The 22,648-nt window shown below is 37.1% G+C and overlaps 1 protein-coding gene across 3 annotated transcripts in view; it reads right to left on the bottom strand.

Annotated features, from left to right (window-relative positions):
• Positions 1 to 22,648, bottom strand: part of CREBRF (CREB3 regulatory factor) — a 66,594-nt gene that overhangs the window by 681 nt on the left and 43,265 nt on the right. For 2 of the 3 annotated variants that reach the window (XM_081232570.1, XM_081232572.1), the window contains exons 8-9: positions 15,942 to 16,064; positions 3,765 to 9,412 (exon numbers count right to left, since the gene is read on the bottom strand). In XM_081232570.1, the coding sequence (XP_081088696.1) occupies positions 9,297 to 9,412; positions 15,942 to 16,064 (239 nt within the window). In that variant the 3' untranslated portion in view covers positions 3,765 to 9,296. Of the gene's footprint in view, positions 1 to 3,764; positions 9,413 to 15,941; positions 16,065 to 22,648 lie in introns of those variants that run through there. The other variant, XM_081232571.1, reaches the window with a different exon arrangement.

Consider the following 22,648-nt stretch of genomic DNA (forward strand, 5'->3'; position numbering starts at 1 on the left):
TTCTTAGCTGGACCTCAAGGGCATCAGGTACCCCACACAGCCCTGTCTCCTTCCTGGATTCTTCAAGCTCTTTTTGGATCTGTAGCCTTGGAGGGAACACCCTCCCTTAAGGTGTTCATCACCCCACTGCACCTAATAAACAGGCTGTATATTGCAGGCTTGGGCAACTGCCCTGGCTTGAATCCTGCTTGACAACCCACTTCACATCTCTGTGCTTCAGAGGCTAAATGCTGGTGATCACAGCGTTGACTGAAAGATTAAAAGAGGTAATACATAAAAAGCACCAAGCACAATGTAGTAATGTGGTACATGGTAAGAATGCAATGCACATGACTGCTATTATTATATTACTAACATTTGTGGAGCACTTCCCTTGTGCCAGGTACTTTGTACTAAGTGCTTTATGTGTATCATTCTAACTTAACTCTCACAACAACCCTGTGAGGTAGAATTATCCATTTTTTTACAGATGAGGAAACAGGCACAGAGAGATAATGACTTGCCCAGAGCAAATGGAATTGCTAGGTCAAAGGATATATGCATTTTAAAATTCTGATACATGCTACCGAATTGCTCTTCATAGAAGTTATATCAATTTACACTCCCACCAGCAATGTGGTACAAATGCCTGCTTTCTCATGGCCTCATACACACGGTGTGTTAACAAACACTGGGATTTTTGCCAATCTGATTAAGTGAAAAATGCCATCTTTCAATTTTCATTTCTCTTATCATGAATGAAGTTGAGAACTACTTGCATTTATTTTACTATCTGCTCATTTTTCTATTAGGTTGTCAGTCTTTTTCGTATCAGCTCCCAGAGTCCTTTAGATATTAAGAGGCTCTGCCCTTAGAAATGAGCTTTGTCTCTTAGTCTACAGAATTTTGACTTGGCTTTTATGGTGTTTGGGGCCTTAAAAAAGTTTTATTTGAAATTTTATTTTTATTTATTTATTTTTTTAAAAGGGCTCTTTATTTTTTTTAGTAATTTATTTATTTATTTTTGCTGTGTTGGGTCTTCGTTTCTGTGCGAGGGCTTTCTCTAGTTGTGGCAAGCGGGGGCCACTCTTCATCGCGGTGCGCGGGCCTTTCACTATCGCGGCCTCTCTTGTTGCGGAGCACAGGCTCCAGACGCGCAGGCTCAGTAGCTGTGGCTCACGGGCCTAGTTGCTCCGCGGCATGTGGGATCCTCCCAGACCAGGGCTCGAACCCGTGTCCCCTGCATTAGCAGGCAGACTCTCAACCACTGCGCCACCAGGGAAGCCCTGAAATTTTATTTTTACATTTAGATCTTTACCCATTTTGAAATATGTGTTGGCTTACAGTGGGAGATACAGAGCCAAGTTTACTTTCTCCAGAGGGTTACCCAGTTGTTCCAACACTATTTTCTGAACAATCCATCTTTTTCTCACTGGTTTCAGATGCCACACTTAACATATAAATTAAATATAAATAATATATAAATTAATATTAATATAATTTATAATACATAAATTAAATATAAGTACATCTGAATCTATTTCTATACTTTCCATTCTATTCTGTTGGCCTATTCATTCATTCACCAAAATGACACTGTTTTAATATTAGTTTTACGTGTTTTAGTATCTGTTAGGATCAAACACCCCATTTTTTTCCCCCATGTGAACTTTAGTTTTTTGAAATCGTATTGGTATGTCTTATCAGGATGGCACTGAATTGTTCATTTAAGTTAGGAGGACTGACAGGTTTTATGCCGTTGACTTTTCCTATTCAAGAACTTGGTCTATCTTTCCACTTGTTCGTCTTCTGTATCCTTCATAGTATTTTAATGTTTTCTTCAGAGCTTGTACATTTTCTGTTAAGCTCATTCCTGGAGACATTTTAAGATTAAAACCTTTTAAAGAAACTGAGGTTGACATTTTTCAGGTCAAACGTTTTGGATCCTCAAGTAGAAGCTCCCTGTTCAGGACATTGAAGAAACCCAAACTCTGCACATGGTAGATCGGCCCACGTGACCTTGAGCCCCTTTCCCATCATGCTACTTGCTGGAAATTCCTCTGCAACCAAGAGTCGCCAATTGCATCTCCATGAGGCAATTAGAGAAAACATAGTTCCTCTTTTCTCCACCCTCCAACATACTCCATTCTAACAAAAAAGACTCAATTCTAAGGCCTTCAGCTAGAGGCCATCTTTGAGGGATAGATATACAATTTGGTGACCCGCACTCCCCATCACTGACTACTGCCAATGCTGTTTTGTTTCCGTCACCTTTACTTACTGATCCTGAGACTAGCTTTTGTTTACTGCATCTACTAGGTTCTGGCTTTAGTTCTTTCTGGTTTTCAGACCCTAGGCCCATTATCTCCCTTCTACACAGACATCCATCCAAATATTGCCAGTGACTTGGCCAGGTCCCTTACAGAGGAGTATGGAATTGTCTCTGAGTGCTGCAAGCAGACTGCCACTGAAATTGGAGTTCTGTATCATCTAAGCTGGGTCTGGGGTGAGTCCCTGCATCTGGGTCTAGTCTCTTCTGTAAAATGGACATGATCACCCACCTCACTGGGCCACAGAGAGCAGCAGGTTGAGTTCCCTGATAGGAAAGCACCTAGCAGGGGCTTAATGAATGCCACCCTAGCCTTCTAGGACTTTCTAATGCCTTCTTCCTATTCTGAACCTTTCAGCTGGGATATTAAAGTATTTCCCAACTAATGTTTTTCTAAGGTGCTCTCCTGGTTACAAAATCAATGTGGGCAACGAGGGACAATTGAACAGCCCATCTCACTGGGCACTACCTAACAGAAGGGTTGGTTTCTTAAGAGCTGTACTGGAAGGGCTGGCTCACCCAGCTCCTGAAAGTGTCCAGACTGTGACAGAGGCTCCTGTGAGGTCAAGTCCTGCAGCAGAACCAGTCCATGAGAGGCTAGGCCCACTTTGCTTCCTGACAGCCTCAGTGTCACGCAAATGAAGCAAAAAGGGCTTCTTTAAGGGACCAGGGATGTCATGCACACAGCCTGTCAATTCTCTTAACATACCCCACTTGATGTGGTACCAGTGTCCTTGCAAACACCTCTGTGGTAACGTACCTAGAACCCTTTGCGTGTTTAACAGCTCTTGTGGTGTTTTGTGGCCCTGTTCACACGTGGCCTCTCTCAGCAGACTAAACGTTAGGGGCGGTCTCTTTAGTTTCCTTCTGGCCAGTACGTAGCACAAGTCTTGGCAGAGAAAGTGCTAAACAAATGTTTGTTGGCCGAAGGAACACACTGCTACAGTGGTGTTTACTCGGGTCCCCTGATTTAACAGTTCTATGTATACGCCCAGCCTAGCTTGGGGACGTACTTAGAATTATGAAACACACAAACACATACAAAGGCTTAAGTCAGGAGAGACTCAAAATACCTTCTTTCCCTCAGAGAAATCGCTTGGTCAAAGAATCAAGGAGGAGAAATAAGGATAAACTAAACTATGCTCTAAACTATAAAGAATGTAAATGTTTTTGTCAATGAATAATTCTACGTAATAGCTAAATTTAACTAAAATATTGAAAAAGCAGCCCAAAGTGTTAAAAAAAAAATGTTAGCTGTTCGCACACTACACCAAGAGAGGGGCAGCGCGATCAAGAGTTCACTGCTGTCTCTAGTTTGGAATTTTGTTGCAGTGGGTTATTCTGAAGGGTGGATGATCACCTTGGAAAGCAACAGAAAAGCAACAGAAAAAGGAAGGACGAAAGCATGAGGCAAACAATTCAAAACCTTTTCTTTTCATCTTTTTTTATTTTAAATTACAAAGGATGTTGCATACACTGATGAATCTGTATCTGACTAGAAGTGCTGAGGAGTTGGAAGGTGACAGAAAACAAAGGCAATGTTTGAATTGCCTTTTCTTCTGAAAAGAAAAACTGCACAACTATTAACCAACATTTAATAGAATAATTTTTAAACAGCTCATGCGTCAACGAGATAAAATTCTTTCTAGACAATAGACAAGACTGAATCCAATAAAAAGTTTCATAGCTCCAGTTAGGGGAGTGGGGAACAAAACTACAGAATATTTATGATAGCATTACAAACAGGATCCTACGTAACTATGCAAAAGAGGTCGCCACATTGTATGAACAAACACTTTGAATTCTTGCCCTTCCGCTCTTCTCTTGTGACGTCTTATGTGCAGTCAGCCCTAGTATCACTGTTAACCACAAATGCTAAGTTATAGGACAAATCCTAGGGAAAGAAGGTTAAAAAAAAAAAAAAAAGCAGGCAGTGGAATACAGTGTCATAAAAATGTGGTGAAAAGGCAGATACAGTACACACATATACATTTCTGTTATTTGGTTCTGAAAAAAACAAAGGGCGAAGGGCAAGACACAGTAATCAGTCCCGCTCACATCCACCCATAACTTAATTAACTACACCACTGTGTTTACATTGTTATGAAAGAGGCAAACTTAGTTCACCCGAACTTGGCACATTGAAATACCCAACTTTGATGTTCCTCACTAGTCACCAAGTCATCAGTTCCAAAATACTATTCGGAAGTAGTTTTAAGGTTCTATTCCCTCACCACTACCCCCAAATCTCTCTTTTCTAAAGGAAAATGGCAATTTGGCATAATTCAGTTCCTAGGTGTAATTTCTACAATTTCAGTCAGTTTACTAAGCACGAGGATTATGCTTCAACACATAATCCCACTTGTCTATGGAAGTGTAAAACTGTCAGTAGTACATTTTCATCATCTTCCCCCAACATGCTAATTCCTTAAAACGAAACAACCATTCCTACAGTTGACATTCATGGTTACATCCCAATGTGTTTGAAATATTAAAAAAACATGGAGTCATCTTCTCATAATGCCCTTATTAAGATTACAAAGATTACAAAAGAATCCACAAGTATTACGGCACTGTGTGAGGCTTATTTGTCATGATCCGAGGGAAGAACAAGACTGCAGTTCTGTGCAAAGTTGTGGAAATGGCCTTAGTTCCATGGGAAATGGTATTCCACAATAGACTTCACTAGAAGGATAATTTGAAACTTTAACACTGAAAGCATAATTCAATGCGTTCTCAAAATTCAAGTTTCAAGATTTGGAGAGATGCTAACATTCTGTTACATAATTAACTAGAAAATACTTGAAGAAAATTTTAGGAAGACTATATAAAGAAAGGGAACGTAAGTTTTTGTTAATTCCTGCTGAAGGCAACTTGATTTCGTTTCTTAGAAAGTTAACTAACTCTTAGCAGCTAAAATATTTTGAAATGTATGGAATAAAGAAAAGCACATCCATTCTTGACATTTTGGTGAATAAACTAACAGCTTTATTAATGAAGGCAAACATCAGATAATTGTATGAATATTATATATAAAAAAAGAAATCCAAACTAACAGCATTGTATTTCAAAAGTACTGTACTTCTGTTTCTTTTAAAGAGACTTGTCATCTGTTTTATAAAACAAACAAAATGAGTACTCTCCTCCTAAAAAAGTCTGGAAAAATGAAAATAGTCAATTTCAAGCTGATGAACTGAACATACCTTTCTTTAAATGCAGACTATTGCTAAGGAGCAAATGAAGTCAAGCATCAGAAAGAAGATGTATGACAAATTCATGAAAGTTAGGAAAAAGGGATGTAGTGAAATTACTGCTAATCTCTCCCCCTCATATTCAAAGACCATTCAAAACTGGTCTTTCATACAAATATAAAATAACAATAAGGAGAGGGAATTTGAAACCATACCCATCTGAAATTCTTCATGATGTTTTTATAATAGCTCTGATTCTCTTACCAAAAAGGTCAAAGTGAAAGATTTAGGAAGTGAAAGGGAATGGAGATGTTTTGTTTTAAATGTACAAGTAAGGCACAATATAAAGCCACATCATAATCTGTCATGAAGGATATAGGAGAGGACAAGAATCGTACATGGTACAGTAGAACAAGCAATCATATTGACTGAAAAAGTGTGGCACCCAATTCAAAACTCAGACAAGATCTTAACAAGAACAACTGGACAGCATGCTTTCATATGGAGACAAACTCTATAAAGAATCCAGTGTATCTGAAAAGAGGAAGAACGTTTTTTGTTTTTTTAAATCATAGTAGTACTAGAGTCAAAGTTTATAATTGCTTTGGGAACAATGGGTTTATTTGAGGTGAATTCACAATGCCTTCACTTAAAGTAAAATTCTGGACTTCATTATGAGCTATCTGTATACCATGTATGAACACAGAAAACCTTTAGAGAGCTCTTCTCTAATGATCTTCACCCAAAAATACATGCCACAATTTTCAAAAACAGAACACGTACAATTGTTGGGGTTTTTATGTTACCCTTATAAGATTTGTTTGTGTGATACACTAAACGTATATATTTTTATGACAATAGAGGAAGCAGATTATTACTGGCATTAAAGTACAACCATTTCTAGACGGTTTTAAATGCCACAGAGTCCCCTGGTTAAAATGTAAAGCTGCACAGCTTGCCTATGTCATCTTTATGATAAAGTTAAAACAGCAAGAGGATTTAACTTTCACTCTACATTTTACTGCCAGGTTTTTATTTAGATCAAGTATCGCTGCAGCATTCTGACCAGCCCAGATTTAGCAGCAAATGGCAGGAATCATATAAAATGCAATTTTTTTAACAAAGTGCTTTTCTAAGATATACATACATATATAAATAGGTACAAAATAAAGTGTCAACATTAAAAAGCTCAACTATTTAAAAGCTTTTACCTATTTAACTTAAGTAGTACATATAAAACACTGAAATGCAAGGATATGGAATCTACCAAACAGATTCAAAGTCTTTTTTTGAAATGCAAGACCAAAAAATCAAATTCTGGTTTGCAGACAAGAAAAAGGTATAAAAAACCAGAATTCCTAACAGAGCAGCTAGAAAGGGGCAATTTTATAAACCTCATCAGCTGAATCTCTATCATGAAGTGATTTTCACCTGATTGCAAAACTGCCATATTTTGGAACATGTTTCAATTTCCTAGACACATTCTGTCAAAACTTCATATACCTCCAAGTTACAAACCTGTGCTTTGCCTTCTCCCACCTAAAAATGAAAAACTTTAAACAATTAACTTACATTCTATTAAACCATTAGATCTAAGCTTATCTGTTTAGTGTGAATGCACTAACCAGGTACATTTCCACCAAGCACACAGGGTAATCTTGTGCATCACACAGTTCAGCTAAGGTGTTAAGACAATCCTTCTTAGAGTTTCTTTTTCATAATGTCAAAGAAGCATGAAAGCAACATTGCTCACTTGTTACTGTGTGTTTTAGAATCAAACAAACCTTTATAAGCTATAGCTTCATGTGCTATCACTTACAAATGGGAAAGCGTGGTGGGGAGGGAGAAAATAACAGAAAAGGAAACACACTGTATAGACAAAATATAATTCAAAATAAATTCTCCAAGGGGTAATGGAGAAATAGTTGGAGAAATAGATACTTTCCCAGCAGCTAGGTCGGAAATTTTTGGTATTTTTTTTTCTGGCTAAATAGGGTTTTTTTTTAAGGTATAATTTTTAAGCTACCAGTTTTCAGAGTTCAAAACACAAGATTTGAAAATAAAACAGTAAGAGAGACAGGACGGAAAGATCTGTAGGGAAGGTTTATAATGTTGCCTTGACATAAGAAATTTCTCATCAAGAGGTAAAGCTTTAACACAGTTAAAACACTGACTAATGAAGCTGTTTTATGTGAACAAAAAAGAGCACCTAAAAACTAAATGTGTTAATATTTCTCAGTTCTAGAAACTATAGAAGAAGAATAAGTCACATGTTAAGTTTGAAGAAGCTAGTTTGAAAATACCTGTACAAAAATATAAAAATCTATAAATCTTTTTGTTTTTGTTTTAAGCTTGTGTTGATCTTTGAAAATATTACATGCACAATAATACATCAATTGGAAAAGTGGCAACTAAAGAATTAGATATTTTTAGCTTTTTTCTGTCTTTACATATATATATACATAATACAATAAAAATAATCTGTATTTTGGTTGTTTGGTGGAAGTATACTACAATAAGCTAAATAAACTTTTAAATTTTCAAGGTCAAAAACTATTTTACCAATAGCTTACTAAAATGAAATATATTAAAATTTCCTACAATAAGTGCAGAAATAAAAAGACTTATAGACACCTAAATGGCCACCAACTTATCTACTATGGAAGCGAACTAGAGGAACAGCAAAATAATATCTGTATGTGTGGATGCTCCTTCTGTAGATAATTGGACCCAAACAGAAATAAAATTCACAGTTCAGTAAGATCCCTAACCCTGACCTTTTCGTTTTTCTTTTTTTCTCCTTTTTTTTCATACATTCATACAGTATCATGTAAGCTGTGCAAAACTTTACTTAGACTGGCAGTATGCCATATCAGTTGCATTTGTCTTTGGTACAAAAAATAAAACAATCGCAATAATGTGCAAGTATTTGTCTTCTTCCGGTCAAGTACCGAAATATGAGTTTTCTAGAGCCATCTTTTTTTTGTTTGTTTTTTTGTTTTGTTTTTTATACAATACACAGACTCTGTGGCATATATCTACATTTCAACATAGTCCTATATACATTCAAAAAATTTGAAAAAGAGTTGGAACAAAAAAACATTTAAACCCCATAATTTTTCCATCTATATATCTTGTTTTTTCCTCATTAGGGTTTTCATGATACAAAATATTACCAGTTTTATAGTTTCCCCAAAATACAAGGCACAAAGAATATGCTTTTTTTTCTTACTTGCACAGACATTATATATATATATATTTATATATATATTTATATATACCATATTGAGCTCGGAAAATGAACATCTAATATGGCACATGGGCATGAGTGCTGGGTTGTGCCATGTACAAGTGAGATTAATGGTTGTGGAAAATTAGAACAAAAAGCAATAATTCTAAAAACAATCTGAACTGACTGTTCAAAAAAATGCTTCCTCAATTTTTTTTGTGTGGTTCAGAGCATAAACCTGCCACAATATTTGGCATTTACTATTATCTTCACTCTTCCAAAGTGTTTTGCTTTAACAGATTTTGTAATCTGTATCTAAACATACGCTTAAATGTATGAGTTTCAATTCTGATGCCAGTAGCAGTTTTAACCAACGGTTTATGCTCTGAAAATGTAATAATCAAGTATTTTGGATCATGCTTCACTTATGCTACTTAGTTCTTAAAACAATGTAACCTAATTGTAAATGTTTACATAATGCTAAACTGACATGCAAAACAGAATGAAAATTTACAATGAACAACGTGACAAACACAGACATTTCTGACCAGTGGTCCAATGAGGCTGATTACACTTTTGATGTTGGTATCCTTAGTCCTACAAGGCCTCCAGTGGGATTGCCTTCCGCAGTCTTCTCTAACACTTGGTTAACAAATTCTGAGGTTTGCCCAGCAACTGGGAGACCTGAAGAAAAGAATAATAGGCACACTTAGACACATGTGAAAGTGAGGAGTAGGAAAATCTGAGGGTCAGGGGTGACTCTCAGCTAGACACTGGTCCCAGATGAGTGTTCTGCCGTTTGCTACTGCAGCCCAGAAAATAATTCTACCCACCATAATTAGAGCCTACAAGATCAGAAGGATCAAACCACCAGTCTCTTCCAACTGCTCCAACCTCACTACATCTCATGGATGGGCTTCACCCACGTGTCTGAAAATATATACCTGAAGGATGTTTTCATTCATTTTTATAATGACTGGATCAATTTTGCTTTCCTTTTTCTTCATTTTAAAGAAAAGTGGATAAATAAGCAAACTTGGAAGAGAAGAGGGAAAGGTGGGCGACACTGCAGGTATGTTGATTTTTTCATCTTCCTCATCCTCTATAGCTGAGGTCAAAGATATTTGATATATTGATTTTACGTAACAGAGGTGTACGTGTTTTAAATGTAATACAAAACTGAGCAATTAAAGGAGATGGAAGCAGAAAAATACTATGCAGTAACTGCTCATAAGAAGTCAAAAGATACTGTAAAAAACAGAAAATTGACACCACCTTAACCATGTGATCAAAAACAGCCTGACCAATAACGGGACAAACTGATACTGTTTCTTGATTGACATAATGAGAAGGATATATAACCTACAATGTATTCTTGCCAAGAAAATTTAACTGTAACTAATCATGGGCAAACAGATGAATTCAAATGTTGGGACATTTTACAAGATCAACTACCTGGATTTTTTATGGAAGAAAAAAAGCCTGGGAGACTGATCTAGATTAAAGGAGACAAAAAAAAAAAAAAAAAGACACAACTAAATGCAACTCATGATCCTTAATTGGATCAAAAACAAACAAAAAGGTTATAAAGGACATTACTGAGACAACTGGAGAAATTTAAATATGGACTCCATATAGATGTCACATCAATGGAAGTTATACCAGTATTGTGTCTAAGTAAGAAAGTGTCCTTGTTCTTGAGAAATACATGCTGAAGTAGTAGTTATGGATGAAGAATCATATGTTTATAAGCTACCTTCAAATATATAGGGAAAAAAATGTACACAGAGGCAGAAATAAAGCAAATGCAGCAAAAATATTAACAGTTGGTGAATCTAGCGGAATGACACGCAGGTGTTCACTGGACTATTTCTTTCTACTTTTCTTGTAGGATTGATATCTTAAATGAAAAGTTGAAAAAAAATTAAGTATACATGTTATTAGCTAAAAAGTGAACCTGCAAGACAAAAATGTAGAGCTTGAAAATAATCAGAGGACACATACAAAATGAAACTATAATAATAATGGATCATACAGTGAATGACATAAAAAGACAAGAAAGCCATATGAACAAATCCTAACAGCTCTTTTGATAACAGAAATAAAACCAAACATACATCAATAAATAAAAATGAGCTGGGACTTCCCTGGGCACAGTGGTTAAAAAGCCACCTGCCGGGCTTCCCTGGTGGCACAGTGGTTGAGAATCCGCTTGACAATGCAGGGGACATGGGTTTGAGCCCTGGTCCAGGAAGATCCCACATGCTGCGGAGCAACTAAGCCTGTGCACCACAACTACTGAGCCAGCACTCTAGAGCCCACGAGCCATAACTACTGAAGCCCATGAGCCTACAGCCTGTGCTCCGCAAGAGAAGCCACCACAGTGAGAAGCACACACACCACAACGAAGAGTAGCCCCCACTCACTGCAACTAGAGAAAGCCCGTACGCAGCAACAAAGACCCAGCACAGCCAAAAAAAAAAAAAAAAATAGAATCCGCCTGCCAATGCGGGGGACACGGATTCGATCCTTAGTCCAGGAAGATCCCACATGCCGCAGAGCAGCTAAGCCCGTGCACCACAACCTGCGCTCTAGAGCCCGCAAGCCACACCTACCAAGCCCACGAGCCACAACTACTGAAGCCCACACGCCCTAGAGCCTGTGCACCACAACTACTGAGCCTGAGCTCTAGAGCCTGCGAGCTACAACTACTGAGCCTGTGCACCACAACTACTGAAACCCGTGAGCCTAGAGCCCGTGCTCTGCAGCAAGAGGAGCCACCGCAAACGGAGAAAGCCCGCACACGGCAATGAAGACCCAAAGCAGCCAAAAATAAAATAAAATAAAAATGAGCTAAACTCATCCATTGAAGAAAAACTACTAGACTGACTAATAAAATCAAACTACAAGTTACATATAAAAATCTAGGAGTGAATTTTATGGTATGCAAATCAAAATTAAATTTTAATTTTAATCTAATTAAGATCTTTTAAAAAGAGATGTATCTCATATAAAGTAATTCAGAAAGACTGAAAATAAAAGGGAAGGCTACCAAGCAAAGATAAATAATAAGAAAGTTACATTCATGATTGTGAGATCAGACAAGATTGAATTCAGGGAAAAAGCTGTAAACAAGACAAAAGATGTGTGCTTCTTGATGATAAAGACTATAATCCATAATGAAGGGGATGTAACGTACAGCATGGTGACTGTAGTTAATAATACTGTACTGCATATTTAAAAGCAGGTAGGAGAGAGGGTCTCATCACAAGAAAAAAATATTTTGTAACCTTGTATATTGACGGATGCTAACTGGACTTACTGTGGTGATCATTTTGCAATATATACCATTATCAAATCAGTACATTATACACCTGAAACTAATATAATGTTATGTCAATCACACCTCAAAAAAAATTAGAAGCAAAATGAAAAAATTAACTCCTGAAATTAAAACAAATCTAAAAGGATATAAGAGCCGCAAATAAACACAACAGATAACGCATTTAAGAGAAACAGCAGTGAAAAGGGAAAGAATTTTAAAATAAGAAAGAAATTAAGAGATTTTTTTTTTAATTTGAGAAAAAGTGAATATACTTCAGAAAATACTGAAGATAGGCAAAGAAGATCCAACCCACAAATAGTAAGAGTCCCCAAAGAAGAAAACCAAAGCAAGGGAACAAATCAAATAGTAAAAACATATGAGCTTCCCTGGTGGCATAGTGGTTAAGAATCTGCCTGCCAATGCAGGGGACACAGGTATCGAGCCCCGGTCCAGGAAGATTCCACATGCCGCGGACCAACTAAGCCCATGCGCCACAACTCCTGAGCCTGCACTCCAGAGCCCGCGAGCCACAACTCCTGAAGCCCAGGCGCCTAGAGCCTGTGCTCTGCAACAAGAGAAGCCACCGCAATGAGAAGCCCGCACACCGCAACAAAGAGTAGCCCCTGCTCACTGCAACTAGAGAAAGCCCGTGCACAGCAGCAAAGACCCAACGCAGCCAAAAATAAATCAATTAAATAAAGAAATTTTAAAAATAAATAAAAATTAAAAAGATGTGAAGCTACTTACTGAAAGAGCACAGAGTGTATAGGAGAATATCAACCTAAAATGACCAACTCCAAGACATGGTCTAGAAAAATTACTAGGATTTAAAGAAAAAGAATCCTGTTGACATCTGGGCAAAAATAGCAAACGGCATAAGGGGAAAAAATTAGGCAATTATTAGCTTTTCAACAGCAACACTTTATGCCAGAATAAAAATGGAGAAACATATTTAAAATACTCAAGGCAGGAAAATGTGAGTCAAGGATTGTATCTGGTAAAACTGAGAATCAGGTACAAAGGGAAAACACAAACTTATCAATATATAAGACCTTTAAGTTAAAAAATAAAAAGGCAGGAAGAATTTTTTCTTATAACATTAAATTCTTCTCTCTACCTAACACAGGAAGACAATGTAGAAATAAAATTCTTTTAAGGAAAAAAATTCAAATGTTTACGGTGTGGGCTTTCCTGGTAGCACAGTGGTTGAGAGTCTGCCTGCCAATGCAGGGGACACGGGTTCGAGCCCTGGTCTGGGAAGATCCCACATGCCACGGAGCAACTAGGCCCGTGAGCCACAACTACTGAGCCTGCGCGCCTGGAGCCTGTGCTCCACAACAAGAGAGGCCGCAATAGTGAGAGGCCCGTGCACCGCGATGAAGAGTGGCCCCCGCGTGCCACAACTAGAGAGAGCCCTCGCATGGAAATGAAGACCCAACACAGCCAAAAATAAATAAATTAATTAATTAAAAAATGTTTACGATGTAATATGGTAACATCAACAACTAATACCTACTAAGTATTGAGAATTTGTGTTCAGCAGTATGCTAAGTGCTTTACATGCACTCTTTCCATTTAATCCACACAACTGTCCACATTTTATATTATAGATGAATAAAATTAGGTTGAGGGAAGTGAAGTTACTTCCCTAGGGTCCTCAGGTAGTAAGCGGCAGGGCCAGGACTTGAATCTAGAACTGATTTCAAATATTCTGATTTTAACCATTATGCTAAATGAGCTTTTGTTTTTTGAAAACATATCTTAATTTCTGCACATGACCAGTGGGTATTGCTAGAGCCACAGAGAAACCACTAGCATTTTGTGTGTAAAAAGAAAGGAAACAAGGCATGCAGAACCTAAAGTACCTTAAGGTAAAGAAAATGTTTTAAGAATGAAGATAAATGCTCAAAAGAATCAAATGTTACACAGAATGTCAAGAAAAATAAATTCTCAAGTAAGTCTACTGGATGAGGCCATTAGTGGGCCACTTGGGAACTATACAGTTCAGAAACTATCTAGAGATGAGTGTCAGATGACAGGGCCAAGTGATGATGATCCATGGGTACAGTGCAAGCACTTGCAACTAGGAGCACTTACTTCTAGCTCCTAGTCCTGCCACCTGCTGGCTGTAGGACTTGTGGCAAGTTACTTAATACCTTGTTGGGCTTCCAATTCCTCAGCTGTAAAACCAGGATAATAATACCTTCTTCACAGAACTGTGGAAGTAAATCACTAAACCTGAGTAGACAGATCCTGGATCATAATAAGTACTATATAAATGCTAGCTGTTTATCCCTTCCTAGACTAAGGAATTCTCTTTTCTCATCTCTTAATCTCTCTTTTAGATCTTCTCCTTTGGCCTTTAAACATAAAAGTTGTCAAATTTCATGAAATTGTAGGGTTAAAATCTATATGCCTTGCTAATTTTACTAATGATTCCAAATTGCCCTACAGAAACACTAGTATATTTTACGTTCAGTATGAACACAACGCTGACAAGAAAAATTAATAAGATATTTCAAAAACCATAAGAAACTTACTAAGTGCATGGAAGCATTAAATGTGTATTTATTTTCAATTAAAGAAAATGCAATGATTTGGGTAGCAGATTTGGTATACAGGAGCATTTCTGTATAAGTAGAAATAAAATATTCTTGCTCACTCTACTGCATCTAAGCATGTTGTTGATTTCTTCATAGCAGTTACCACAATGTTATTATTATTATTTTTGGTTTTCTATTCTTTGCCTTCCATTTTTAGACTACAAGCATCTAAGAAGAGTAGCAACCAAGTCTCTACTTAATCCCTGTATCCCCCAACACCTGGCAACATAGTAGGCACTGAAAAAATTTTGTGGAATGAATGAATTTATAATAACTGGAAGTCAGAAAAATTGTCTTAACAAATTCTAAGATATTTACAATTAAAAAAATTTTTTAAATTATAGTGTTTGGCACTCTAAAATTCAGGTAAATAACTAATTAATGATTGAAAAGTAAGCTGTAATTCTTTTAAGTGACGTGATTCAATATACAGTCAGCATCCTGGGGAAAAATGAACTGGAAGAAAATTCTCAGGTAAGTGAAATTTACTACTCTACACAACAACTATGTAAGAACCAGTTTTTAAGAGACAGTCCTAGAATAAAAACTGTTAAACAAAGAACATATAGTTAAAACAATTTTATGATGCTTCAGGGTTTTCATGGCTTGTGTTATGCTGTAATGCCCTTGGGATGCCACTGATCATAGGGTGATTTGCTCCTACGGCAGCCAAGCTCCTGGGGCCCCTAGGGTTTGCATGTCTTTGTCTACATTAGCTACCTCTACCCTCCCTGTCAGGTATCACTCTGCCTGACTTCTGGATGCCTGCCTCTCTGTTCTTCCCCATGTGGTATAATCTGTTCAGGGATGGAAAACCAGATAATCAAGTCTGTTAGAATCCTGTGAAAGAGTAAAACAAATAGGTCAGAACCTCTATTGAAGTATATACTGAAGGCTTGACAAGGTCAGGGATCTTTATTTTCCCCACAGAAGGTTAAAGTTGCTAGAAGTTTATCTTTCCTAAGTGTTAAAATAGTTCAGTGATGAAGTCTAAATAATAAATTGTGGGGCAGTGCAACGCTCACCTGCCCGCTTGTAAGCCTAGTAAGCGTCCTGATAAATCACTTCTTGTCTATCAATCAATCAATCAATCAGTCAATCGTGGTAACCAGCAGAACATGTTTATGAATGCTAACTCTCAAAAGACAAATCTTCTCATAAAGGGAGGTAACTACAATGAGAGCACTTGAGTTTTTCCTTAAAAGAATTTTGAATATTCCCTTGAATCATATACCTTACACTATACGTTATTAGTTGTTATTAGTTTATCCAGTATTCTTCTTACCAAGAGTATCTTTAATGAGGATTTCAAGCTTCTGTCCCATGTTGGGTCCTCTCTCCTCTCTTGGATTCTGTACTCGGTTTACAATCTCTTGCTTGATGGAGTTGATTACAAACAATAAATTATCTGTAAGACAGAACAGGACAGTTGGAGCATGTCATTAACATGGAAGAATTTACTTTTAAATATGTAATAACAGGTACTCAAAAATGAAGAACATATAGGAAAACATTAAGCAGTGATGGTTGTAAGCTTTCTTATCCAAAGAGACTAATAATCAAACGATGTGCCACTTCTGATAACAGATTGTAGACATGTATCAATGTCCACTATCCTGTAAGCAATTTGCCCTACTTGTCTTCACAGCTATGACAATGCCTGGTATATTGACTCATAGGGTCTTAGTAAATGTTTATTAAATAAATCGAACAAAGCCCTTCAAAGACAAAGCTTTAAAAACAATTTTCCCGGGCTTCCCCAGTGGCGCAGTGGTTAAGAATCCTCCTGCCAATGGAGGGGACACGGGTTCGAGCCCTGGTTCGGGAAGATCCCACGTGCCGCGGAGCAACACAGAGTAGTTGTGGCCCGTGTGCCACAACTACTGAGCCTGCGCTCTAGAGCCCACGCTCCACAATAAGAGAAGCCACCGCAATGAGAAGTCCATGCACCGCAACGAAGTGTAGCCCCCCTCACCGCAACTAAAGAAAGCCCGTGCACAGCAACAAAGACCCAACGCAGCCAAAAATAAAATAAATTAATTAAAAAAACAACAACAACAAATTTCCCCACCTTAAGAAGCTTTACAAAAAAAAGAGCAAAGTTAACCAAAAGTAAATAAGGAGGGAAATAATAAAGATAAGAGCAGAAATCAATAAAACAGAACACAAACACAAAACAGAGAAAGTTAACAAAGCCAAAAGCTGGTTCTTTGAAAATATCAACAGAATTGATACCCACTCCCACCCTCATCCCCATCCCCAGCTAGACAGCTTGATCACCTCTACCTAGAATGAAAAAGGGGTTATCACTTCAGAATACACCCATTAAAAGGATAATAAGAAAATGCTATGCTAACAAATTAAAAAACTTGGATGAAATGGACAAATTTACTGAAAATGCCACTTCACAAGAAGAAATGGAAAATCTGAACAGCTCATTTCTAATAAAGGAATTGAATTTATCAAAAAGTATTCCCCAAAGAAAACGCAGAGGGCTTTAATGGAAAATTCTATCAAATGCACAATGAAGAAATAAAATTAATTTCATCAAACTTTCAAAAAAAAAGGAAGAAAGATTATGGCTGGATTCATTCTCTAAGGCTAGTATCCTCAAATACCAAAACCTGACTAAGACATTACAAAAAAAGAAAATCACAGACTAATAACCCTCTTGAATATAGATATAAAAATCCTTGACAAAATATTAACAACAGGATCCAACTTAAAATATTGGAATAGAATCTTACAAAATATTTTCAATAGACTCTAATAGAAAAAGGAAAATGCATCATAGCCAAATAGAGTTTATTCCAAGAATGCAAGGTTGGTTTAATAAAAAATTAGTTAACATAATTCACCATATTAACAGGGGAATATGTGATACATTACCAGAATAAAGGAAAACAATGTGATTGTTCCAATAAATGCAAAAAAAAAGGAAAGAAAATGACAGTATTCAATATCTATTCATGATAAATAAAACTAGGAAAAGAAGGAAACTTACTCAAAATAATAGAGAGCATCTCATCTACAAAAAAGCCTACAGCCAATATCAACTTAAAGGTCAAAGTTTCCCCTGCAAACAAGGCAGTCACCACTTTTATTCAAATGTCTTAGACATTGCAACAAGGCAAGAAAAAGAGTTAAAAGGCATAAAGATCAGAAGGGGATAAATAAAGCCATTTCTATTTGCAGATGATGACTGCTTAAATAGAAAATTACAAGGCATCTACTGGAATATCTACTACTGGAACTAATAAATTTAGCAAGAAAATAAGGTATGAGAGTAATACACAAAAATTCATTTTATATACTACCAAGAAAGAATTTGAAATTTCAAAAATGAGTCAATTTACAACAGCACCAAAAAGTATAAAATACTTAGGAATAAATCTAACAAAAGATGGTCAAGCACTCTACATTGAAAACTATATAACAAGTCAGAGAAAAATTAAAGAAGACCTAACTAGAAGGAAAGAGAAACCAAGTTCATGGATAGGAAGCCTCCATTTTGTTAAGATGATAATTCTCTCCAAATTGATCTACAAATTCAAAGCAATTCCAATCAAAATTTCAAGAAACTTTTTTTGTAAAAAGTGATAAACTGATTACAAAATTTATATGGTCATGCAAAGGACCTAGCATAGCCAAAACAACTTTGAAAGAATAAAATTAGAAGACTAACAAGGACTAACACTGCCTGACTTTCACAATCTACTATATATAACTACAGTAAGACACTGTATATTCACATAAAGATAGACAAATAGATCAATGGAACAGAATACAGAGTCCAGAAGTAGACCCATACATATAGGATCAACTGATCTGATAAAGGTGCAGAAACAATTCAATGAGGAAAGGAAAGTTCTTTCAATGACTGGTGCTTGATCAACTGGATATTCATATGGGGAAAGAAAATCAACTCTTAGCTTACACCATACATAAAAATTAACCTGCAAAAGATCTCATAAACTTAACTGTAAAACCTAAAACTATATAAATCCTAGGAGAAAATATACAAGAAAATACAATTTTTGGAGTTGGCAAAGTTTCTAATTAGAACACACAAAAATGTAAAATATAAAAGGAAAGACTGACAAATTGGATTTCATCAAAATTGAAAATTTTTGCTCTTTGGAAGATGTCAGTGAGAAAACAAAAAGGAAATCCAAAGACTAGTATAAAATATTGTCAATACATATATCAGACAAAGAGCCTGTATCTAGAATAAAGAACTTTTAGAAGACAAAATTTTTAAATGGCAAAATATTTTAATAGATACTTCACATATACACACAAAGTATATGAATAGTCAGTAAGTACAGTAAAGATGTTCATCATTAATCAAAGAAATACAAATTAAGACCACAATGAGATACTGCCACATACCACCCATTAGATTGGTTAAAAGTAAGAAGACTGACCTTGCCAAGCGTTGTTGGCAAGGATATGGACCAACTAGAACCCTCATACACTGTTTTTGAGAATGTAAAATGGTACAGCTACTTGGAAAACAGTTTGGCGGTTTCCTATACAGCTACTCATAGGTATTTAACCAAGAGAGATTAAAATATATGTCCACCCAAACACTTGTACGGAAATATTCACAGCAGCTCTGTTACAGCAAAAGCAAACAACCCAAGTATCCATCAATAGGTGAATGGATAAAGAAACTGTAATATATCTAACACAATGGAATACTACTCAGCAATGAAAAGGATTTAACTATTGATATAGATGACATGGAGAAATTTTAAAATAATTATTCAGAGTGAAAGTAGCCAGGCAAAAAAAAAGAGAATGTATGGTAGGATTCCATTAATATAAAATTTTGAAAATGTAAACTAATCTACAGTGACAGAAAGCAGATCGGGGCTACTAAGGGATAGGAATGGAGGGAGGGTTAGCTTACAAAGGGGCACTATGAAACTTCTGGAGGTGATCAAAGTGTTCATTATCTTGATTGGTTTCACATGTATATACATATGTCCAAACTAACCAAATAATACTGTTTAAATATGTAGAGTTACTGTACTTCAATTATACCTCAATAAAGTTGCAGGAGGGAACACATCTCCAATTTCAACAAACAGGATTCCTATGGTCTGAAATAAATCTCTACTACTTCAGACACTGCTTTGAAATCAGTGATGTGTTATTCCTAACCTTGTAATACTTAGAAGAGAGCAATCTAGACTAATATTGAAGAGGGAAGTCAGAAATAACTGGGGGTGGGGGGGTGGGGAGGCAGCTTAAAACTACATGCAGGGACAATATATATAAAACGTGTCACTAAACAAGGAAAGCACAGCTGACTCCCTAAATCACATGAAACAAGAAATTTATGCTTCTTCTCGAATAACTGAGAGTGAACACCATTTATTCAAATAAAAGGACATTTACATGAAGGCTGGACTTATAAGAAGCAATGAGGTTCCCCCATCTTCAACAGGTAAAGTAAATCAGGCCACTTTTAAAAAGAAAGAAAAAAAAAAAAACCACTGTAAAATCAAAATTGAAACAGAGCAGAACAGCTCTTCTCAACCTGGGCAGTGTCCATGCCAGGCCCTGGGGGGAGGGAGGGCAGAGGTGAAGGGTTCTAACAACATCAAAAACTTCTGGGTGAGGAAGCAGAGGCATCTGGCTCAGAAAGTGAGGCCAAACTTTAAATCTCTAACAGATCCCTCCTGTTTTGATTCCATGTTCATCCAAGAATCTTCCAGTCTTAATTTTCTCATGTAGCTTGCTTAGGGATAAAATATGTCAATCAGGATGAACGTCCAATCCTCTTAGTAGCTTTACTTTTCATTCTGAGTCAACAAATCTACATTTGACTCACGGAGCAGCTTCTTGCGAGCTTTGGTAGAAGGAATCAATAGGAGGAGGAGGTTCGGCAGGATAGGACGGGATGAGTAGGACAGTCCTGGGCCCTGAAGCTAGTCCTTGGAACGGTGCTAGTTGATGACAAATTTAAAAGGATAAGGACAACAGAGTACATTTTTTCATAAAGCTAACTTTACTCTGAAATTATACCTGTCTCAATTTTCTAATGCTAAAACATTCTTCCTTGTATGAAATGACAGTAATTGTAGATGATGTTCCTTTTAATGTCTTCATGTGGCAAAATATAAAGTTGGCCACACTATGGTTCCCAAGTCCCAAAATCTTTTTCCAATGTCACCGATTTGTAAATCACAAATTCTAGAAACCACTGGGTCAACAGATAGGTAACAGGGCTTCCCTGGTGGCGCAGTGGTTGAGTCCGCCTGCCGATGCAGGGGACACGGGTTCGTGCCCCAGTCCGGGAAGATCCCACATGCCGCGGAGCGGCTGGGCCCGTGAGCCATGGCCGCTGAGCCTGCGCGTCCGGAGCCTGTGCTCCGCAATGGGAGAGGCCACAACAGTGAGAGGCCACGTACCACACATACACAAAAAAAAAATAGATAGGTAACGGATAAAAGTGTTCCACAAAGCAGTAACAGAGTGACTCCCAGATATTTAGAGGAATCAAGGGCACCATTCCCTTGAGAGATGTATCAGAAACTCCGGGAAGAACTTTCAGACTACATGTGGCAAACTACACAGGAGTATTTCATTGCTTCTGAGATGTCTTCTAAACCAATAGTCGAAGCTGCTCTTCCCCAGACTGGAGAAGAGAAGCTAGTAAGACAGAAGTGGAAGAGAAATAAATGAATGAGAAGATCCTTTTCCTCCATGCTGACTAATTGAGAAGAAAATGCTACCTTTTAAATGTAAAGTAGCTAGCTACTGGGAAGCAGCCACATAGCACAGGGAGATCAGCTAGGTACTTTGTGACCACCTAGAGGAATGGGATAGGGAGGGTGGGAGGGAGACGCAAGAGGGAGAAGGAGATATGGGGATGTGTGTATGTGTATAGCTGATTCACTTTGTTGTAAAGCAGAAACTGACACACCATTGTGAAGCAATTATACTCCAATAAAGATGTTAAAATAAATAAATAAAAAATAAAGACAGGACTTTTCCTACATGAAAATATCTAGAGGCTTTAAGCTAGCTTTGGAAACAAGAAACATTTAAGGCCATCAAAAACTCAATTTGAGATAGAACAACACATTCAGAAATACACATATTCCTGGCCTTTACCAATTCCCCAATTGTTCCACACCCCAGAGTATATTTACATCACAGACAGAAAGCACGTGTGCGTGGGCATGCATGTACATACATACAAATGCAAAAATATATGGCCACACAGATGTACATCATTATGGATAAATTTATTAACTGAATAACACACAGATATATGCCTACATGTGTCCAGAGAAAAAGAGACCAGAAGGCTCCCAGGAGCTCAGCACATTTCCCTGCAGTGTGAGTCAGCTGGGTTCTAAAATGAAATATGAATGTCCATGACATTGCAATCATATATGTACTCACAGAGCTCAAGGTCAAAATGCTTCAATAAGCAAGAACGAATAATAGGAAAATGGGTAGATCTCCATTCCAACAAACCAACTATTGTTTCACCTAATTCGTTTACCTTGATTAGAATGCCTGTGTGGTCATTAATAAACAAAACCATCAGTTCCTTTCACAAGTTGTAAACATCACAGTTGGAAATCCTCCTTCTGTCCTCACAAATGGAAACAAGATAACCAAGATAAAGGATGAAGAAAAAACTCCACAACATTTACTGAGCACTTATGTGCCAGACATCATGCTGGACTTAAGAAAACCTCTGGAAACAAATAATAATCGATCATTTAGCCACTGTTCCACTTTCAGATACAATTTAGCCCAAGAGCAACACAGTGAAGAGGACAATTTTAGAGGCAAAGTAACATATGAGCTCTTATGCTACCAGGCTTAAGGAAGAGTAACAGAGCAAGGGGGAAAGAAGGGGTGGTTCTTATTACAGAAGATCAAAAGCAGAGCTTTCCAACCTGCTAGTTCGCGGTAGAAAGGTTCCAGGTGTATGAAATAATGATTGTCTCGGCCCAGAAGGGC

This window comes from Mesoplodon bidens (assembly GCF_964165515.1).
Source record: "Mesoplodon bidens genome assembly, chromosome: 4".
NCBI classification, from domain to species: Eukaryota; Metazoa; Chordata; class Mammalia; order Artiodactyla; family Ziphiidae; genus Mesoplodon; species Mesoplodon bidens.